The sequence below is a fragment of the Rhinoderma darwinii genome, chromosome 1 (assembly GCF_050947455.1).
Source record: "Rhinoderma darwinii isolate aRhiDar2 chromosome 1, aRhiDar2.hap1, whole genome shotgun sequence".
NCBI lineage: Eukaryota > Metazoa > Chordata > Amphibia > Anura > Rhinodermatidae > Rhinoderma > Rhinoderma darwinii.
This window is the reverse complement of record NC_134687.1, coordinates 285,721,164-285,745,241: the sequence shown is the minus strand read 5'-3', so window position 1 is coordinate 285,745,241 and position 24,078 is coordinate 285,721,164. Positions and strand designations below refer to the sequence as shown.

Genomic DNA, 24,078 nt, shown 5'->3' with positions numbered 1-24,078 from the left:
TCATCAGAACGGCCAGCTAGTAAAAGTATTAAAAACGCCCCGATGTACGCACATAATACACACCCACTTGGACTTTTGCAAGCCTCATTTGCATAACTACAAAAATGGTCATAACTTGGCCAAAAATGCTCGTTTTTTTAAAAATAAAAACGTTACTGTAATCTACATTGCAGCGCCTATCTGCTGCAATAGCGGATAGGGGCTGCAAAATCTGGTGACAGAGCCTCTTTAAATTAAAACGAAAGAGGCTGCTATGTATACAACCTTTATCTACGCATTACTGTACAGAACATAGTTGCAAGCCAAACGGTCATAATTAACCCCTTAATGACCAGCCTATTTTGGACCTTAATGACCAGGCCATTTTTTACGTTTTTCCATCGTCGAATTCCAAGAGCTATAACGTTTTTATTTTTGCGTCGACATAGCTGTATAAGGTCTTGTTTTTTGCGGGACAAGTTGTACTTTTCAATAGCACCATTTTGGGGGACATATTATTTATTGATTAACTTTTATTAACTTTTATTTGGGGGGAAATAGAAAAAAACCTGAAATTTCGCCACTCTTTTTCGCATCTTAAATCTACGCCGTTTACCGTGTGATATAAATAACACAATAACTTTATTCAGCGGGTTGTTACGATTGCAACGATACCAAATTTGTATAGTTTTTGTATGTTTTACAACTTTTACACAGTAAAAACGCTTTTTTTTCAAAATTATTTGTTTTTGTGTCTCCATATTTGAAGAGCCGTAACGTTTTTATTTTTTCGCCGATGCAGTTGTATGAGGGCTTTTTTTTTGCGGGAAGACTTGTAGTTTTTATTGGTACCATTTTGGAGTAGATGCGACTTTTTGATCACTTTTTATCACATTTTTTTAAAGTCAGTATTCACAGAAAACAGCAATTTTTCCATAGTTTTTTTATTAAATTTTTGACGGCGTTCACCGTGCGGGTTAAATAATGTAATAGATTTATAGTCGGGGTCGTTACGGACGCGGCGATACCAAATATGTGTAACTTTTTAACTTTATTTTGTTTTTTTAATAGTAAAGCATTTTGTGAGGGGAAAAGCTGGGTTTTTCATTTTTTTTTTCACATTTTTTTTAAATTAACTTTATTAAACTTTTTTTTCACTTTACTAGTCCCATTTGGGGACTATAATATGCGATTCTGCGATCGCATTTATAATACACTGCAATACTTTTGTATTGCAGTGTATTACTGCCTGTCCGTTTAACACGGACAGGCATCTGCTAGGTCATGCCTGCGGCATGATCTAGCAGGCATTCACTCCAGGCAGACCTGGGGGCCTTTATTAGACCCCCAGCTACCATTGGAGACACAGACACTCGGCGATCGTATCGCTGGGTGTCGGTGGGGGAGAGAGGGAGCTCCCTCCCTCTCTCCAAAACCACTCAGATGCGGTGCTCGCTATTGTGCACCGCATCTGAGGGGTTAAACGGGTGAGATCGATACTAATATTGATCTCACCCGGCAGAGCAGGGACGCTCCAAGCCCTCAGCTGCCTCTAGCAGCTGAGAGCAGGGAGATTTGACAGCTCCCTGCTCTGTAAACTTATTCCGATGCCGCGACGTAAAAAGTCTATGGCATCGGAATAAGGCCCGTTAGTGACCGACGTAGAAACACGATGGGCCGGTCACTAACGGGTTAAAGGCTATGTACACCTTTGAAAGTTTTTTTTAAAATAAAAATATCAGTGTGTTTGGTGCAACTTTCTAATTCGTTTTTATTCAAAAGGAATTTCACTTGGAGATACAGCAGCTTGGTATCCTGTATACAGAGCAGCTGTATCGTGCGCGGAGACCTGAATCCGTCAGGCCAGCATCTCTGATAGGTTCAGTGACAGCGGGTCCTGAGTGTCTCGGATATGCCGGATCCTCCTTTTATCCAATCACATCTAAGTTATGTGATCGGTAACATCTTCTCCCCGACACGCAGGACCCGCTGTCAACTGAACCCATTAGTGCCGCTGACCTGACAGGTGCAGGTTTCAGTGCTAGATACAGCTGCTCTGTATACAGGAAACAAAGCAGTTGCATCTCAAAAAGTGAAAATCATTTTTAATAAAAACGAATTAGAAAGTTGCACCAAAACACACTTACACATTTTTATAAAAAGAAAATAAAAAAAATTGTTTCCAAAGCTGTGCATAGCCCTTGAAGAAGCACTCCCAGCAAAAATATCCCCCAACACCCACTTTGTAATGGAGGTGTCATAAAAGATACTGGGGTTAGAAAACTCAGCGTTGGCTTTATCTTTTAGTTTCAGCCTTCGTTCCGGGCTGCCGTTCAGACACATGACCCCCGCTCTGACTAAATGAATCTTATAGTGTCTGCTGTGTGGACAGGAAGACAGTCTCTCTATTCATCCCTAGGAGACTGACATCAAGGCTCTCATAGGTGCTTTCATGTGACCGAATTGCAGCTAGGAACGGAGGATGAAACTACAAGATAAAGCCTTCAGTGAGTTTTCTAGCCACAGTATTATTTATGCCACCTCAATTACAAGCAGGGTCCCTAAACATTTGTGCCGGGAGTGCTTCTTTAAGCCAATATCAGTAACAATGCTAAGAGCACAAAGCACATGAACAAAAAATATAAATTTTTTCAGCATTTACCCATATATCTTGTTTTTCTCCAATTGGAAAGTTTGAGTACAAGTCTATAATTTCTGGAGTCCTATACATCGGTGTTGTGTTTCGAACCATCTGAAAGAGCAATGGATGGAATATGGTTTATTTATGCATCAATTTAATGTGACCAGTCCCTGTCCATTCAGCTTTACCCCTATTGCATGGCTATCTGATAGATCAATTACCACTGCATGGGAACAAAGGTGTCAGGTTAAAGCCTCTCTTTCAGGTTTCCTATGCCGATACGTTGTTTTCCACAATTTGATTCCGTATTTTCATGTAAAATGCTGTTTAAATGCTGACAGGGAAAGCCCGTGGAGCTCTGCTTCTCCTGTCCACAGTGATTGACAGTGTATACAAACTTCTACAGTAAAAAAGCAGTCAGTCAATCACTTTGTGTGGGCGGAGGGGAGAATAACAAAAAAACTATAGATCCTATAGATCCCAGAGTTCACTGCCCCCCACCCTCTGTCCTGTGAGATCTTCAAATAGGAGACCACACTGATCCACTTTAATTTCCATTCTCTGTTTCTTCACAAGTAGAAAACATTAGCAATCAGGTTTAGCAATCTGGGAGACCGTAGAAGAAAGTTAAGAAAAGAAGAGAACAGAGCTTGGTTGAAGTAGTGGAGGAACAGAGGTTATTTTTAAGGTGTTACTATGGGCAGCCTATCCAGAATTAAATTACTAGAAAGTACAGTAGTACAAAACTGGGAAGGAAAATAGAAAAACAACCCGCAAGTCTTTCTACTATCAAGTGTGCAGGTATAAGAGTCACAACATCATTTTAACATTTCTAATGCTTTTTCTGGATCGCCTTAGAATATAACGAGTTAAGAATCTGCAATTGTCTAAAGCCAGCCATGCACTTTATGTAAAGGTCCTCTGACGTCTGCCGGGCATGTTGAATTCAACATGCTAAATCCCTTTGTTCTGCTCGGCATACGCCCCTCTTACAAATGAAATGAACACGCACGCTTGTCTGATCCAACCATAGATGCCTAAGTGGGAGTAGGAACGCCAGCTATCTTTTGTATATTGCCAGGCTGAATGGAATATGTACAAATTGGCTAATTTTGTTTATTTCATCCAGTTTAAAACATTTTTCACGGACTGGTTTAAAAATAACCGTTCAAGGCCCCATGCACACAACCGTAGAATTCATCCGTAATTACTAACCCATTCACTTCTATTGACAACCGACACCATCCCGTATATTTACGGGAAGGTGTACGTGCCGTAGAAAGGTTCTGCAAAATATAAGGACATGTCCTATTTTTTGCAGACCGTGCTCCCATACTTTATATGGGAACACAGCCCAAATGCGGGTGGCAGTCCGCGGCCGCCTGTGCCCGTAATCACGAACCGTGATTACGGGCACGGTCGTGTGCATGGGGCCTAACTGGTACATTCTTATGTCAGGCATGTGCATTAAACCGGTGTGGAAATTCTCCAGAAACAAATAATGCCACTAACATATACAATAAGAGTTTCACCCTTTCTCCTCTCGAGGCCAATAAACTGGCCACAGAAATGTGATAGCCGACAGCCACCAGCACCGCCTTCTATAAACAAAGACTTGTCATTGTAACTAACTATGCACTTTATCGTGGTCATTCAGGCTGCATGACCGAAAAATTGATATTTAATTCTCCTAACGCTGCAGTCGAAAAGAACACTCAGTGGTCAGTTGATGTGCAAGTGCTCTTTGTCTCTCCTCACTGTACGCTGTGCACCGCCCTGCTCTAAGTAACAGCTCAAGCATACTCCTGAATGGCCACTAGAGACATCACTCAGTGTCACGAAGGGTGCGTGGACCCACTGGGCCTTACCGCCTTAATGGTATTGCAGCTGGCCAACAAGACACAGGACAAAGTCTATAGTTCATATAGGTGTACATGTGGTAGCTTCAGACAGTAGCAAGACAGGCTCGGATGGGACAAGGCGGCAGGCAGCCACCATGCGTGGTGAAGCAGGACAGGCGAGGTACTCCGCACAGTACGACTCCAACTGAATACGGCACTTGGACCAGGATAACACAGGATACAGGTAGCAGGAACAGGCACCACTGGGTACTGGAGACACTTAGGGGACCATTTGCAGAGACAAACTTACGTAACGACAACAACGCTCAGGCAGAGCCCTTCTTATAGTCCAGGGTGATCTGGGAGCAATCAGCTCAATCTCATACATGTGTGCGCTCTGGCTCCTTAAGGCTGGACTGAGCTCGCGAGCGCACCCTAGTGGTCACTGCGGAACAGAACGGCGTCGACAGGATAGGAGGAGATTGTGGTCAGCGACCACGGATGTTACACTCAGAGTAGTGTGTGGCACTTGCGACAGCCGCATCGGGGGAATTAAACGTATCTTTCTCGGTCATGCAACTCGACAAAAGGCAACATTACAATGCCCTCCCCTAATATCGTGCGGTCAGCAGGTTTGAGCGTAAAAACTGCTGACAGATTACCTTTAACTCTGGTGCCGCTGATGTCAGAGCAACAAAGGACTGGACAGGTTAGATTTCAACCTGGCCTGTAAAAAAACTCAGCTACATATCTTAACTATTTCTGTAAGGTCAAACTTTTTGTAAGAGAATAGGCAGTAAACAACAAACTGAACAAAAATCTCAGAAGTCTCACTTCATCTTCAACCGTTGCTCTTCTCTGTGCAGTCCAGTTATAATCAGGGTAATGTGCAATTGTGGTTGCACTACCAAAGTCACACAGTTTAATAGTTCCTTGGTTACCTATAAGCAAATTTTCCACCTGTAAAACACAAACAAACACCAATTGTAAAATATACAAAAACTTTTAAAAGCCCAATATACACACATACATATATACACACACACACACACACACACACACACACACACACACACACACACACACACACACACACACACTTTACATAGCCTTTAAGACTCGGTCCGGTTTCTTCAACAGAGAGACCCCCAATAGGACATTTAGTGCACGGATTCAAGGCACATAGTCACACGGACACGACAAAATCATGAAAGTTGCTATATTAACCCCTTCCTGACATTTCACGTAACTGAGCCCGCTCCATACCCAGCGTATAAGAGTGTCGGATGTATGTTACAGCCGAAATGTCCCTTCACTGATCCCGGCTGTTTAACCACTTAGATGCCGCGGTCAATAGCAGCCACAGCATGTGAGCCGTTAGAAAGAGGGGGGGCCACTTATGCTCCTTTCCTCTCATCCCTCCTAACGGTTAACTCACTCTGAATTTACTGCTTTTTTCTGTCTCCTCAAGATAAGACTGACCATCAGTTTACTAAAGGATGTCCATAGAAGTCAATTGAGTGAAACGGACACTGACACGGGCACGCATGCACACACTCTACATCAGACTTCTAGTAGGTGTTTTATGTTTTATCCCACCCGAGTTTTGCATTCACAGCTCCACTGCTCATTACTGCTGTGTAATCTCCCTCATGCTGCTGCTTCAATATACAGTGCTGTAAAAAAGTTTTTGCCCCTTCCCAATTTCATCTATTTTTGCATATTTGTCACACTTAAAGGTTTCAGATCGTGCAACATTTTTTGGATATTACACAAAGAGAACACAAAACACTGTTTTTAAATAAAGATTTCATTTATTAAAGGAAAAATACTTTTTCACATAGGGTCAAGTAGGACTGAACAGCAATTGCCCCCTTTACTATTAAATCAACCAGTTACCTAAATTCAATTGACAATTGGGTTCAATTTCACTAGGCACACCAAGGCAGAACGGCCAGAACGGTTACGCCTCATGCACACGACCGTGTGTACCGTCCGAGTCCAGTCAGTGATCCAAGGAAAGATAGGACATGTTCAATCTCTCCTCGGATCGGAGACTCGGAACATTTTTCACAGAGCCGATTTATCCGCTAAAGTGAATGACCCATGACGACTATCGGGTGCCACTCAGATGCCGTCAAAAACGACCCGAGTAGCACAACGGACGTGTGCATGAGGCATTAAATCTAAAAACATAATTCGAATAGAATCCGTCTAGCAATGTGAAGCAGGCTAAAAGGTCTAAAAAGCAGCACAATGCCATGTTCTAAGAGATACAGAAGTGAAACAGTCATTGAAATCTACCAGTCTGTAAAGGGTTACATAGCCATTGGTAAGGCTCTAGGACTCCAGTGAACCACTATGGATAATGAATTTCACAAATTGCAACAATTTGGAACAATGGTGAACCTTTCCAGGGGTGGACAGCCTACCAAAATTTCACTAAGAGTGCATCGATGACTCATCCAGGTGGTCATAAAAGATCCCAGACGAACATCTAAAATAACGGCAGGCCTGACTTGCCTCAGTTAACAACTTCAGGACTGAGCCATTTTTTTGATTTTCGTTTTTCACCTCCTGCCTTCCAAGAGCCATAACTTTTTAATTTTTCCGTCAACAGAGTGGTGTGAGGGCTTCTTTTTTTAGGGAGGAGTTGTAGTTTCTATTGGTAGTACCATATAATGTCCTGGTAAACTGAAGGAAAAAATTATTTGCGGCTGAAATTGGGAAAAACTGCAATTACTCCATTGTTTTTTGGGTTTCGTTTTTACTTCTTTCAACGTGCTGTAAAAACAACAATTTAACTTTATTCTGTGGCTCAATACAATTACAGTGATACTAAATTTATATTAGTTTTTTTATATTTTACTACTTTAAAAAAAATGAAAAAAAATACAAACTTGTTTTGTTTCACCACATTCTGAGAGCCATAACTTGTGAGGGCTTATTTTTTGCAAGACGAGCTGTAGTTTTTCACTGGTACCATTATTTGGTATATACTTTTTGTGGTTTTTTTTAACGTTTTTTTAGGGCTAAGTTGACCAAAAAAGTAGCGATACTGGTGGTTTCAATTTTTTACGGCGTTCACCGCGTGCATTAAGTAATGCTATATTATAATAGTTCAGACTTTTACGGACGCAGCGATTCCTATATTTTTTTATATTTTTAAGTGAGAAAAAGTGTTTTTTTTTAACTTAATATTTTTTATTGCTAAAAATATATATCTTTTTTTCTTACACACATTCTATTAATCCCCCTAGGGGACTTGAACCAGCGATCGTTGGATCACTGGTACAATACACTGCAATACTAATGTATTGCAGTGTATAATCCTTTTTACAGGCTTCTGTTGCAGGGCTTAACAGAAGAGGAGTGCATAATATGCCTCGTTTACGCCTGAAAATAGGTCGTGTGAACCCAGCCTTAGAGTCAACGCACACGATTCTACAATAAGAAAGACACCCATGGGAGAGTCAGGGTATGTGCACATACAAAATCAAAAACGTCTGAAAATACGGAGCTGTTTTCAAGGGAAAACAGCTCATGATTTTCAGACATTTTTTAATCAAAGTCACGTTTTTTGCAGCCATTTTAAAGGTCGTTTTTGGAGCTGTTTTTCTATAGCGTTTATGAAAAACGGCTGAAGTAGTGACATGCACTTTTTAGCAGGCTTTTTTTTTTTTTTTTAAACGCCCCGTCGGAACAGAACGCCGTTTTTTCCATTGAAATCAATGGCCAGATGTCGGTCTATGTTTTCTGGGACGTTTACGGCCTGAAAAACGGCTGAAAACATTATGTGTGCACAAACCCTTACAAACCACTGCGGACTAGAAAAAGAATACAAAGAATTGTCTCGCATTTGCCAAAAAACATCTAGATGACCCCCAAGACTTTTGGAATAATATTCTGTGGACTGAGGAGTCAAAGGTGGAACATTTTGGAAGACATGGGTCTCATTACATCTAGCGTAAAGCTAAACACTGCATTCCACCAGAAGAACATCACACCAGCAGTCAAACATGGTGGTGGTAGTAGTAGTGGTCTGTGGCTGCTTTGCTTCTGCAGGATCTAAACAACTTGATATAAATTAATGGAACCATAAATTCAGCTCTCTATCAGAAAACCCTAAGGCCTTATTCACACGAACATGTTATACGTCCGTGAAAATTTTCACGCGCGTCGCACAGACCTATGTTAGTGAATGGGGCCGTTCAGACTGTCAGTGATTTTCACGCAGCATATGTGCTCTGCGTAAAACTCACGACAGGTCCTATACTTGCCTGTGTTTCGCGCAGCACGCACCCAGTGAAGTCACTTCCGGGTGCCGCACGTGATTCGCGCAACAGTGGTAAAAAGAATGAATGAAAACAGAAAATCACCCTCTGCTTTTAGGTTTGTAAACATAAGAGTGTCATAATGATGCCGGCTGCCTGAAAATCACGCAGCCACGCACCATATACAGATGCCATATGGAGCTTTTGCGCGCGCAAAACGCAGCGTTTTTTGCACGCACAATACGCACACGATCGTGTGAATAAGGCCTAAAGGAGAATTCATACCCATCAGATCGGGACCTAAAGCACAAGCGCAGTTGGGTTATGCAGCAGGACAATGATCAGAAGCACACAAGGTAGTCCACCTCTGAAAGGCTCAAAGGAAACACTGAGTTTTTTGCAGGCCATTGAGTGCCGCGGGAAAAAATGCCATGAAATACGCTTTCTCTGGCTCCCATTGAAGTCAATTGGAGGTCAGATACGTAAACGCCCGAAGATAGGGCATGTCGCTTCTTTTTTAAGTCAGGACTTTGACTCAGCCACTCCAAAACTGTAAGGGACTGTTCACAGTTTTTTGCCAGGGAAAACGCGACAAAAAACGTCCGCAAATGCCTCCCATTTCAATGGGAGGCGGAGGCGTTTTTTCCCCCAGCAAGGCGAAAAACAGTCTCGCGGGAAAAAAAACGCCTCCGCCTCCCATTGAACTCAATGGAAGGCATTTTCGGCCGTTTTTTGACGCGTTTTCAGCGGCAAAAAACGCTGTGTGAACAGTGCCTTAAGGTTTTGGAGTGGCTGAGTCCTGACTTAAATCCCATTGGCAAGGCCATAAATGGGCAGTTTGTTTCAAAACCCTCCAATGTAGCCAAATTAAAAAAATTCTGCAAAGAAGAGCGGCCAAAATTCCTCCACAGCGATGTAGAAGACTTAACGCAAGTTATCGCAAACACTTGATTACAGTTGTTACTGCTGAGGGTGGCACAACCGGTTATTAGGTTTAGGGGACAAATGCTTTTTTACATGGGTGACATAGGTTTTGAATGAATCTTTATCCTCAATAAATAGAATGATTTAAAGGCTGCATTTTGTGCTTACTCATGTGGTCACGTTCTTAGGCCCCATGCACACGACCGCAAAAAACCTCAGTTTTTGCGGACCGCAACTGCGGTCCGCAAAAACTGAGCCATTCACTTTCATTGAACACCGACACCTTTCCGTAGCACTACGGAAGGGTGTCAGTGCCGTGGAAATGTTCCTGGAATTATGGAACATGTCCGTTCTTTCGCATTTTGCGGGCCGTGCTCCCATACTTTTTATGGGAGCACGGCCCGAAAATGCGGCTGTCAGTCAGCGGCCGGCCGTGCCCGCAATCGCGGGCCGTGATTGCGGGCACGGTCGTGTGCATGGGGCCTTATATAGGAGGAAAATTGGGCGAGTACCAAATACTTTTTCACAGCACCGTGTGCGATGGGGAAGAGAAGAATCCTGCTTTAGTATCTCTATGTATTGCTGTGTATGGCAGACATGATAGCAGTTAGGCTGCACCCACTGGGGAACTTCAACAAGCGATCGCTGGATCACTTGCACAACATACTGCAACACTTACGTTTTTACCAGCTCCTTAATAGCAGCCCAAAGATGGCAGACCTGGGGCCTTCAATAGGCCCCCATAACAACCATTGGAACGGGGGGGGGGGTGATGGGCTGATTGAGGGGGCCATACCCACACGCTGGGTATGGAGAAGGCTTAGATCTCCCTTGAAAACAAAGGATTGGCCATGTTGAAATGCCTAATCAGACTCTTTACTGATGGCATATTTTGGGGAAAATAACGAACACCCCCATACACATTAGATGAATCGGCCTTCCATACACATTAGATAAATTGGCCTTTCAAGCCGAAATCGGCGGGTTTGGCGCACGTTCATCTAATATGTATGGACACTGTAGTGATCATGGTATACTGAGGAGTTCGGAAAATATTAATATCAATTTAGTTGACTTTACAGACAGCTGAGTGCAGATCTGTGTCTCGTCACGTAGGGTCTGTCAAACTGTTAACCCCTTAACGCACCAGGACGCACCGGTACGTCCTGGTGCAGGGGGAGAAATATGGAGCGCACTCCATATGCCGCGGGTGCCGGCTGTGTTTTACAGCCGACACCCAAGAGTAAAGCCATGAGCAGCGATCGCGCTGATCCTGGCTGTTTAACCCCTCAAATGCTTCGGTCAATCACAACCACAGCATCTGAGGCTTTGAAAAGAGGGGGGCAACCCCCTCCGACAGCTCATCACCCACAGAGTTATGGCTCTCAGAATGTGGTGAAACGAAAAAAAAAAAACAGTGTTCAATGGAAAATCCGCTCCAAAAAATGCCTCAAGAAGTGAAATGCACTATTTTTTTTACGGAGCGTCTTTTTATGCTCCGTTTTTTAAAACAGCGGCGTAAAAAGACGCTCCGTATGAACTAAATGCTGTTTTTTCCATTGATTTAAATGGGCAGATGTTTGTAGGCGTTCAGCTTCCGTTTTTTCAGGAGTTTTTCGGGCGTAAATGCCCCGAAATACGCCTAAAAACACAATGTGTGAAGACATCCTTACAAATAAGGATAGATTTTAGGAGAGTGTAGACCTCAAGCATCTTCCTTGAGTAAACACAACATACAGGAACACACTCGCAAAAATATGGAATGAGCTGGATTTCTGATTGATTACTAATGAAACGTGTTCTGATTTTTATCTAAGTCACAATTATAGACAAACACTAATCTAATAACACAAATAAATTAAATTACACTGTCTTTTAATAAGCACATTAAGTAAATATCCACAGTGCAGGGAGAAAAAGTAAGTGAACCTCTGTATTAATGACTCTTCCAACAGCTAATTGGCAAAGGGTGTTTCAATTAAGGACATAACATTGGAAGTGTGGGTTTCACAAGTACTTTGCCCATTAAATAAGGCACACACAGCCAGGTTAGGGCCCGTTTACATCTGCGTTGGGTTTCCGTTGAGGGGTTCAGTCGCAGATTTCCGTCGGGTGAACCCCTCAATGGAAACCTTAGCTTCTGTTTGCATCACCATTGATATCAATGGTGACTGAAAAATTGCTAATGATTTGCATTTGTCACCATTCCGGCAGGTTTCTGTTTTTTCGACGGAATCAATAGCGCAGACGACCGCGCATGCAAACGGAAGCAAAGATTTCACCCGACGGAAACCTCAGACGGAACACCTCAATAGAAAGCCAACGCTGATGTGAACAGGCCCTTACGGACAAATCTGTTCTCAAGAAACACTGGTTAATGTAAACCATGCCTCGAGGCAAATAACTTTCAGAAAACCTCAGAATACACGTTGTATAGAGACTAGGGATGCACAATGCATCGAAATTTCAATAACATATCGATGCTGTGCGGGGGCAAATTGTTCAAGACCGTCTATGTATGCCGATACTAAAGCTGTGTGGCCACACAGCTTAGTATTGAAATAAATGGAGAACATGGTGTGCGCGCAGTGTAAAGCGCCCGCAATTTTCTCTTCTTAGTGACCCTTTCCCTGCCCCTTTCTCAGATTATTATTGGTGGCAGTAGAGAAAGGAAGGACAGTCACCTCCCTGCCCCTTTCTCAAACAGATTATCATTGGTGGCAGCAGAGAAAGGAAGGGGGAGCGTTTCTCTCTCCTACTGTGACGCCCCGCTCGTCATTAGTGCCACCCAAGTGACAGTAGGAGGGAGAAACGCTCCCCCTTCCTTTCTCTACTGCCACCAATGATAATCTGAGAGTGTGAGAGGGGCAGGGAGGGGACTGTCCTTCCTTTCTCTGCCACCAATGATAATCCGAGAGTGTGAGAAAGGGGCAGGGAGGGGACTGTCCTTCCTTTTTCTACTGCCACCAATGATAATCTGTGTGAGAAAGGGGCAGGGAGGTGACTGTCACGAGTGGCACAGGTTTACGGATGACGTGCCTGTGTCGCTCACGCTGCAGTGTAGTGACAGATCGGCCCCAGGCAGGTATTACAGCAGAGCACAAGCTTGAAATAAAAGGCAGCCAGCATCGAGGAAAATTGGGGTTAATGTGACCCACATTAACCCCAATGTTGCCACTATGTGAGGGAAATGATGGTCACTTATTAATGTGAGGGCACATGGTGTTATGAACTTAGTGCTTCCATGTGACTCACATTAATAGTAATTAACCCCATCATGTACCTCGCACATTGCCCACTACAACTGTAAGCGAGGTAATTGATGGGATCACTTTCCATAATAATGGGCACCATTGGGTTAATGTGTGCGGGAAATGATGTGGTTAATTCACATGGTTGTGTTCGGTGCGTGAGATACAGATCGTACGTCGCCTGCTTTTCCTGGATCCAACATAGTTCAGAAAGCCGGGCTCCTAGCATCATAGTCATCCATGCCGCTGTGAGTCACTGCCACCCCGCGGGAATACTGTCCCATAGTGTAATCATGTCTTCAGTACGGGAGCCCGGCTTTCTGAAACAAGTTGAATCCAGGAAAAGCAGGCGACATACGATCTGTATCTCACGCACCGAACACAGCCATGTGAATTAACCACATCATTTCCCTCACACATTAACCCAATGAAGCCCATTATAATCATTATAGTAAGTGATCCCATCAAGTAACTCGCTCACAGGTGTAAAGGGCAACATTGGGTTAATGTGAGGTGCATGATGGGGTTAATTACTATTAGGGCTTATTTAGACGAAAGTGATATACGTCCGTGCAACACGCGTGATTTTCACGCGCCTCACACGGACCTATGTTAGTCTATGGGGCCGTGCAGACAGTCTGTGATTTTCACGCAGCGTGTGTCCGCTGCGTAAAACTCACGACCTGCCCGATATTTGTGCATCACGTAACCATTGAAGTCAATGGGTGCGTGAAAATCACGCGCAGCACATGGAAGCACTTCCGTGTGAACAGCGTGATTCTCGCAACAGCAGTAAAAAGTATGAATGAAACCAGAATAGCACCACGTGCTTTTCTGTTTACAGTGTCATAAAGATGGCGGCTGCACGAAAATCACGCAGCCACGCATCATACGCTGCTGACACACGGAGCTGTTATGTACCTTTTGCGCACGCTCGTGTAAATCCGGCCTTAATGTGAGGCGCATGGAGGTTCAAAATTGATAACACCCTGTGCCTCACAGGAAACAGAAAGACTATATTTTTGAACTTTTTTTTTTTTTATTGTTGGCAAAGTATTGTTTTGGTATAGAGTATCGCAATACTACATGAAGTATCGGTATCGAAATCCAAATTCTGTTATCGTGACAACCTTAATAGAGACGCGTGAAGCTGCTAAAGGCTACAAAAGCATTGCTAAAGATCTGGGTCTACATTAATCCATGGTTAGACAAAATGGTCTACAAATGGAGAAAATTCAGGACTGTCGCTAGTCTCCCTAGGTGTGGGCGTCCTGTAAGGCTGGATTTACACGAGCACATTACGTCCGTAATTGACGGATGTATTTCGGCCGCAAGTCCCGGACCGAACACACTGCAGGGAGCCGGGCTCCTAGCATCATAGTTATGTACGATGCTAGGAGTCCCTGCCTCTCCGTGGAACTACTGTCCCTTACTGAAAACATGATTACAGTACGGGACAGTTGTCCTGCAGCGAGGCAGGGACTCCTAACGTCGTATATAACTATGATGCTAGGAGCCCGGCTCCCTGCACTGTGTTCGGTCTGGGACTTGCGGATAAAATACGTTCCATCCTTTACGGATGTAACATGCTCGTGTGAACCCAGTCTTAAGATCACAACGTGCAATCTCGAGAGGTAAGAAAGAACCCAAGGGCAACCGTAAAATACCTACTGAAGACTCTACAAACTGCAAACTATATTGTGGTTATTAGTGTGGTAAATAAAAGCTGGTTATTACTCCTCTCAAACCCATGTATTTGTGCAAATAGTTAGTCCGTATCGCAAGGGCCCTTCGGCAGACATACATAGCGCATTTCATCTATAGCGCAGCACAAGTGTGCAATTATAAAGCTATACAATTTAAGGAGAGCTCTTTTGCAATTCGGTTCATACAGCAATGTCACAAACCACTGAGATCTGATATTCTATTTCTATCGTGATATATATTTTGTTTTTATTAATAAATATTAATAAATATTGTGGTATGTACTTGACACAGTATATTTTGCCTGTTTGAAAATGTATCTATATAAAAACGTAGATAAAAGCAAATACCATTTTTGTGTGGTGCTTGACGGCTGCTGATTTTTTTTTTTTTGTGCGAATCAGATTTCTTTGGGATATTGAAATAACCAGTTGAAAATGTAGTCAATTTCATGCAATTCCACTCATTAGTATAGTTCTATAAAAGATGCAGTCACACGTGATGCATTTGTGTGGCGTAAATTGTACAATGTGCAATGGGAAAAACATTCCACAACTCAGATTCCTCTGGTTCTTGCGTTGCAGAATATTTTTCGAATACACATACATTGTAGGAGTTTTCTGCAGTGTATTTTTACGTTGCAGAAATACAAGGTATTTACACACCACGTGTGACTGCACCCATATGGCATTACACCGATGTTTACCTTTTAAAGAGTGTTTATGATAGGGACCGTTTCTCTTTAACCCTTTCACTGCCAAGGATGTATGTAATTTGTCATGAACACTTCGATGCTCAGAAGAGGAAAATCCTGCTCATGTGTGCAGTGTATAGAAGACATGATCGCTAATTAGGCTCTGCACACTAGCTTTCAGACAGCTGAGAATTAAAGAGACTGCAGAGGGGAAAACGGCTACATAATGCCACATACCAGTATTGTAAAGGCCAGAAATAGTGTTATTTCTCAGGTACACACAGATGACCACTTAGGGTATGTTCACACAGTTTTTTGCAGGCAGAAAATTCTGCCTGGAAAAATCAGCTGAAGTGGTTTTGCCCCACACGCGTTTTTTTGCGGATTTTTTTTTTTTAGTTATCTCTTCACCAGAAAGATGGAATAACCGCGAGAATTCATTGCCGAAAAACGCGTCAGAAAAGGCTTTTATTTCCGTCATCCATTGATTTCAAGGGGGTTTTTGAGGCGGAAAACGCCTCAAGATAGGGCATGTCGCTTCATTTTCCAGCAAGCGTTTTTTTTTTGCTCACGGTAAAAAAAACGCCTCTACCTCCCATTGAAATCAAGACAGGGACCAGGATGAAAAGGGTGTGTGTGTGTACACATTGGGGCAGATTTACTAATATGGTCGAAGATTTAAACAGCGTAAACGTAGAAAAGGCAGTCAGAAAATGCGCCAAATTCATCAGGTTTTGCATGATGTATGAATAATTTGCCACAGGTTGATAGAAACTTTTCTCTTAGGCCTGATTCACACGAGCGCTGCGCATCTCGTACCGAGATGCATCCGTGCCCATTGCTGCTGGACGCGATGTCTCGCATCCACCATAGTTGAGAGTCTATGGAGGGATGCGTCATGCGTGAAAAGATAGGACATACCCTATTTTCCCACGGACCCTTCACATGGTCCGTTGAAACAACGGCTGTGTGAACGGGCACATTTAATTACATAGGTCCGTAGGACGGCCGCGGTTTCAACGGCCGTCCCACGGATGTTTAACACGTTCGTGTGAATCAGGCCTTCCTTGTACCACCTATTACTTTGCTTAGTTTAGCAGATGTTTTTGAGCCAAAATTTTATCGCAGTTTAAGCCATCCCCCTTTGCCAATAAACCATGCCCCCTTGTTGAGCAGGCCGAAAAGTGCCTCAAACAGTTGATAGAATGTGGCGCAAAGCACGTATGTCAGAATTCTGGTGCATTTTGAATAGTAAATCTACCAGTGTGTGTGTGCGTGTAAGGGAGGGGTGAGCTGCAAGTGACAGCAGGAAAAAGGAACGACAGCCTGTTACTTATTTAGCAGACAGATCCGCTTTAATGAGATTTCTGAACGTGACTACTATTGTCTATTGCACAGAAGAGCTATCACGAATAAGATAAAAATCTGTTTGGGATCCCATGTTGACATGCCACCTCTATACACTGCCATATTATAAACATCCGTAACCATGACTACCAATTTCTATTGAAATAAAAGGTCATACCCTGAAATAGTATGAAAAGCAACCCAGCATGGGCATATGATTTAACGAATGAAAATAGCTGTTCTAAGATTTGAGTCGAATAATTTAGGGTTATAGCAGAAAGGCTGCCTAATATAATTAAAGAGGCTCTGTAACCACATTATAAGTGCCCTATCTCCTACATAAGGAGATTGCCGCTATAATGTAGGTGACCGCAGTGCTTTTTATTTAGAAAAAATATCTATTTTAAACCACTTTGAGCGATTTTTAGCTTTATGCTAATGAGTTTCTTAATGCCCGTGTTTTACTTTAGACCAAGTGGGCGTTGTGGAGAGAAGTGTATGACGATGACCAATCAGTGACAAATCAGCGTCATACACTTCTCCCCATTCATTTACTCTGCACATAGTGATCTTACTAGATCACTATGTGCAGACACATACACACACTAACGTTACTGAAGTGTCTTGAGAGTTGACATCACGTCCAACCAGGACGCGGTCTATTCACAATCCCGACACTTCGGTAACATTTGTGTGTCATTTACAGTACATCGAGATCACACTGGGCTGTCATTTAAGGCGTAATCTTGCGAGATTACGCTTTCAGTGCTGTAAATCTCACACAAACTTTACCGAAGTGTCAGTATTGTGAATAGACATCCCGTCCTGGCTGGAGGTGATGCCTATTCACTGTCAAGACGCTTCAGTAACGTTAATGGGTGTGTATGTGGCTGCACATAGTGATCTAGTAAGATCACTATGTGCATAGTAAATGAATGGAGAGAAGTGTATGACGCGGATTGGTCAGCGTCATGCACTTCTCTCCACAACGCCCACTTGGTCAAAAAGTAAAACACACCCGGTTGTCCATTAAGAAACTCATTAGCATAAAGCTAAAATAGGTCATAACACGTCAAAAATTATCGTTTTTCAAAACAAAAAACACTGCTGTAATGTACATTACAGCGCCGATCACATTATGTAGAAGATAGGGCACATAAAATATGGTGACAGAGCCTCTTTAAGACCCGGCATTTATAGTTCCTGTACTCCGGCATAGAGTACATGTGTCAGACTCCAGTTAAATAAGCATATCAGTCAGTTAAAAGACTCCTGCGATATAAGCCTTATCTAGTAGTAAAGAGGCCTATCCTGGAAACTTCAGATGAAAGGAGCGTAAAGTCTTGAGCTATGCAGTGGGGCTAAGGAAAATTAAAAGTGTGGACTGTGAGAGAAAAATATATATAAAATCAATATTTGACACACTTGCCGGACTCCAGACCTCCACATGACCTAATTACACTAAAATTCTTTGGTAACATACTTTAATCACAGGTTCCGTAAGAAAAAAAAAAAAAAAAAAATGGAAATAAAATGGTGAAAATATAAAAACGCAACCCCTTTTTTTTCCCAATAAACGACCGACACCATGATGGAAAGTCAATGGGGTCAGTCAGGCGCGATTGGTGTAAGTCAGGTGATTAATCCGGCACTGCCTCTGTTATTCTGTTCCATCATAGAAGCAGAAAAATAAACAGGAACGCAAATGTGAATACAGCTTTATGCTTTCTTCGTGTAGTGTAGGTTTCTTCCATTATCTGTAGGCAGTGGTCTGCTCCATAACTAACAGGGAATCTCTGCCCAATCAGATGCATCATTGTAGAACAGATCATGGGCAGCATGTTCCGGCTACACTAAGAAACGGTCAATGAAGTTCATTACAAGATGACTGTGCCAATGTTTCTGCTATGGAGAACAAAACAAGGCAGCAAAAATACATTGATATAGAATATTACACTGATCTAGGAATGCTTAGGTATGTCCTAACAACTTCCTGTGTACTATTAGTACACAGGCTAATGTACTGTAATATGCCAGTACATTAACCCCTTCCCTCTTTGGCCGCTTTTGACCTTCCTGACAGAGCCTCATTTTTCAAATCTGACATGTTTCACTTTATGTGGTAATAACTCCGGAATGCTTTTACCTATCCAAGTGGTTCTGAGATTGTTTTCTCGTGACACATTGGACTTTATGTTACTGGCAAAATTTGCCCGATACATTCAGTATTTAATGTTGAAAAACACCAAAATTTAGCAAAAAATTGCAAAAATTAGCATTTTTCTCAATTTAAATTTATCTGCTTCTAAGACAGGCAGTTATACCAAACAAAAATGTTGCTAACTAACATCCCCTATTTGTCTACTTTAGAGTAGCATAGTTTTTTGAACATCCTTTTATTTTTCTAGGACGTTACAAGGCTTAGAACTTTAGCAGCAATTTCTCACATTTTCAAGAAAATTTCAAAATGCTATTTTTACAGGGGTCAGTTCAGTTGTGAAGTGGCTTTGAGGTCCTTAGATATTAGAAACCCCCAATAAGTCACCCCATTTTAAAAACTGCACCCCTCAAAGTATTCAAAACAGCATTTAGAAAGTTTCTTAACCCTTTAGACATTGCGCAGGAATTAAGGCAAAGTAGAGGTGAAATTTACAAAGTTCATTATTTTTTTCCAGAAATTCATTTTTTATCCATTTTTTTTGTACCACAGAATGTTTTACCAGAGAAATGCACCTCAGTATTTATTGCCCAGGTTCTGCAGTTTTAGGAAATATCCCACATGTGGCCGTAGCGTGCTACTGGACTGAAGCACCGGCCTCAGAAGCAAAGGAGCACCTGGTGGATTTTGGGCCTCCTTTTTATTAGAATATATTTTAGGCACCATGTCAGCTTTGAACAGGTCTTGTGGAACTAAAACAGTGGAAACCCCCCAAAAGTGACCCCATTTGGGAAACTACACCCCTCGAGGAATTTATCTAGGGGTGTAGCAAGCATTTTGACCGGCCAGTTTTTTTTGCAAAAATTTTTGGAACTAGGCCATGAAAATGAAAAGCTAATTTTTTTTCATTTCCAAAAGAACTAAAGTAGAAAAAGCACCACAACATTTGTAGAGCAATTTCTCCCGAGTAAAACAATACCCCACATGTGGTAATAAATGGATATTTGGATACACAGCAGGGCTTAGAATGGAAAGAGCGCCATTTGGCTCATGGAACTCAAATTTAGCAGGAATGGTTTGCGGAGGCCATGTCGCATTTGCAAAGCTCCTGAGGGGACAAAACAGTGGAAACCCCCAACAAGTGACCCCATTTTGGAAACTACACCCCATGAGGAAATTATCTAGGGGTACAGTGAGCAGTTTTACCCCACAGGTGTCTTACAGAACTTAGTGGAAGTAGGCCGTAAAAATGAAAATCTAAATTTTTTCAAAGAAAATGTAGGTTTAGGTATTTTTTTTTCATTTCCACAAGGACTGAAGGAGAAAAAGCACCACAACATTTGTAAAGCAACTTCTCCCGAGTAAAACAATACCCCACATGTGGTCACAAACATCTGTTTGGACACATGGTAGGGCTCAGAATGGAACTAGCACCATTTGGATTTTGGATAGTGTCTGGGCGCCATGTCATATTTGCTGAGCCCCTGTAGTACTAGTACAGTGGAAGCACCCCAAAAGTGACTCCATTTGGGAAACTGCACCCCCTGAGGAATCATCTAGGGGTATAGTGAAAATTTTGATCCCAAAAGGTTTTTTGCTGAATTAATTAGAATTAAGCCATGAAAATGAAAAATAATTTTTTTTCCAACAAGATGTAGTTTTAGATACACATTTTTCATTTTTACAAGGAATAGAGAAGAAAAAGCACCCCGTCATTTGTAAAGTAATTTCTCCCGAGTACGGTAACACCCCATATGTGGTTATAATCAGCAGTTTACATATATGGGAGCATTCAGAAGAAAATGAGCGGTATTTATCTTTTGGAGCGTAGATTTTGCTGGAATGGTTTGCGGACGCCATGTTGCATTTGCAAAACCCCTGATGTACCAAACAAAAGTGACCCCGTTTTAGAAACTACACCCCTAAAGGCATTTATCAAGGGGTGTAGTGAGAATTTAGACTCCACAGGTGTTTTTCAGAAATGAATACGCAGTGGATGGTGCAAAGTGAAAATTGCAATTTCTCCACTGATCTGCCCATTCACCGCACAAGATGTTGTGCCCCTAGAGAATCTTACCCCATAAATTGTTAAGCGGGTTCTCCCGGGTATGGTAATGCCTTACTTGTGCCCATAAATTGCTGTTTGGGCACACTCTAGGGCTAAGAAGGGAAAGACCGCCATTTTGAGCATGGATTTTGCTTGGTAATAGTTCTGTTTGGGGTATTGCTGGTATTTCAGTTTATAATGTGGGGGTATATGTAATCTGTGCGGAGTACATCAGGGCATAATAAGAGGGTATAATAATGGGGTAAATAATACAATTATCCATAGATGTGTGTTACGCTGTGAAGCGATCCGTTATGCGCAGGTCGGTGTCACACTGATAAACGGTTTTCTTTCTTATCCCCCTTTTGTAACACTCTTTACACTGCACCTTTTGGGGACTTTTTCTCCTTCGTAGTTTGGGAAATATTACTGGGAAAGTTTTGCGCTGGTATAATACGGGCGCCCTCGCTTCCAGCGGATGTGCTATGTCCCTTACCTTTCCTAGTTCCTAAATACTAGGGCCCTGAAACTGAAGGAATGTTCCCCTCCGGCCTGGGCATTGAGATGTTTTTCATCACCGCATTACTAGTGCAAATTATTTTATTTTTCAGTAGATTGAGCGGTGTGCGGACTTGTTTTTTGCGAGACGGGCTGTAGATTTTATTGGTACCATTTTAGAACACTTTTTGATCACTTTTTATTTCATTTTTTGGTAAAGGAAATTACCAAAAACAAGCAATTCTGGAATAGTTTTTTATCAGCATCCACAGTGCGCTCTAAATTACATGTTAGCTTTATTCTGCGGTTCGATACGATTACGGCGATACCAAATTTATATTATTTTTTTTTTATGTATTGCAGCTTTTGCACAATAAAATCACTTTTATTATAAAATCATTTGTTTTCTGTGTCGCCATATTCTAAGACCCATAACTTTTTTTATTTTTGCGTGCACAAAGCGGTGTCAGGGATTATATTTTGCGGCACGGATTGTCGTTTTTATTAGTACTATTTTGGAGTAAATGTGACTTTTTGATCACTTTTTATAGCATTTTTTGGAAGGAGATGTGACCTAAAAACAAAGATTCTGGCGTTGTTTTTCATGTTTTTTTTTTACGGCGTTCACCGTCCGGGATAAATTACATAATAGTTTTGTAGTTTGGGTCGTTACGGACGCGGCGATACCAATTATGTATAGTTTTTTAACATTTTTACGGTTTTTCCCATAATAAAAGACTTACTATGGGGAAAAAGTCAGTTTAGCTTTATTTTTATTTGAAATGTGTGTGTTTTTATTGTTTTACCACATTTTTATTATCTTTTTTTTTACTTTTCTGACTTGTCCCACTAGGGGACATGAGGGCCTGATGCCCCGATTGCTACTCTAATACACTGCACTACATACGTAGTGCAGTGTATTAGCGCTGTCAGTTATTCACTGACAGCAAGCCTATGAGGAAACGCCGCAGGCGGGTCCTCATCGGCTCCCGTACAAGGCAGACTCGGACGCCATTTTCTGGCGTCCGATTGCCACAGCAACCCAGCGATTGCATCACTGGGTTGCCGGTCGGGTGAAAATTATTCTATGTATAATACAGCTGTCACCCCGCGGTGATGGTGCCGGCTCTGCTCCTGAGCCCGCACCATCACTGCGCCGTACATATACGGCGCTTTGCGGGAAGCACCTCCCGACAGCGCCGTACATGTACGGCGGATGTCGGGAAGGGGTTAAAGTTTAAAAAAAAATAAAGTAAAAACAAAAGTAATGTTAAATTTAAAAAAATCCACATACACCTTTTTTACAATAAACATTAAAAGAAGTCTCAATACATAAAATATACACACATTCAGTATTGGCGCGGCCGTAACTACCTGCACAACTATTTTTTTTGCATCATTTAAGATGTGTACGCTGCAAAAAAATAAAATTAACACTGCTTTCTATCACTTATTGTGGGGCACGAGGTGCGATGAATTTAATCTCCATGTACCTCACATATTAACCCATTATGACTGGGAAACATGATGGGGTTAATTACTATTAATGTGAGGCACATGGAGGTTAAATTCATCATCACACCACGCGCCTCACATCAGAAAATGGAAGAACTTTTTTTTAAAAAAAAATTATTACTGTTGGCAAAGTATCGAATTGGTATCGAAATCGCGATACTAAATGAAGTATCGGTATCGAAGTCCAAATTCTGGTATCGTGACATCGCTACACTGCTCTGTATAATAACGCAATGACGTGTAAAGGGTGAACCTGCACTGTAACTTCTGTGTGAGTTTTCAAAAAATGACAAGCCATGTTTTTACCTTGAGATCTCTGTGGATTATAGGCGGCTTCTGCTTATGCATTTGCTGGACTGCTCGACAGGTTTGGTAGAAAATCTTCAATATAGTATCACATGACAAAAGACCTTTACTTTCAGCTTTGTTAAAGAATTCTACAAGTTGTCCTATAAAAAGTGAATAAAAAAAAAACCACAACAGTGAAGCAAAAACACACACTGTGCCGAAGCAGAGATGTATATGCCATTGGGTTTGCGCACATATCACTTATTTAAAGAGGCTCTGTCACCACATTATAAGTGGCCTATATTGTACATTATGTGATTGGCGCTGTAATCTAGATTACAGCAGTTTTTTATTTAGAAAAACGATCATTTTTTACGGAGTTATGACCTATTTTAGCTTTATGCTAATGACTTGCTTAATGGACAACTGGGCGTGTTTTATTTTTGACCAAGTGGGCGTTGTGGAGAGAAGTGTATGACGCTGACCAATCAGTGACCAATCAGCGTCATACACTTCTCTCTTTTAATTTACACAGCACATAGTGATCTAGCTATATCGCCATGTGCAGCCACATACACACACTATAACGTTACTGCAGTGTCCATGAATATACATTAAATCTCACACAAACGTTACCGATTCTGTCAGGATTCTGAATAGACATCACGTCCTGACTGGAGGTAAAGCAAGGCAAGCGTAATCCCGCAAGATTACGCTGTAAACTGTCATTTAAACCGAGATTACGCTTGCCTTGCTGTAAATCTCACGCAAACGTTACCGAAGTGTTGGGATTGTGAATAGACATCACGTCCTGGCTGGTAGTGATGTCTATTAACTGTCAGGACACTTGAGTAATGTTAGTGTATTTATGTAGTTGCACATAGCGATATAGCTATATCGCGATCTGCAGTGTAAAT

At 42.0% G+C, this 24,078-nt stretch overlaps 1 protein-coding gene across 2 annotated transcripts in view; it reads right to left on the bottom strand.

Moving 5' to 3' along the window:
* Positions 1-24,078, bottom strand: part of GAK (cyclin G associated kinase) — a 155,052-nt gene that overhangs the window by 116,481 nt on the left and 14,493 nt on the right. For both annotated transcript variants that reach the window (XM_075864649.1, XM_075864648.1), the window contains exons 5-7: positions 23,180-23,322; positions 5,296-5,421; positions 2,642-2,731 (exon numbers count right to left, since the gene is read on the bottom strand). In XM_075864649.1, the coding sequence (XP_075720764.1) occupies positions 2,642-2,731; positions 5,296-5,421; positions 23,180-23,322 (359 nt within the window). The remainder of the gene's footprint in view (positions 1-2,641; positions 2,732-5,295; positions 5,422-23,179; positions 23,323-24,078) is intronic.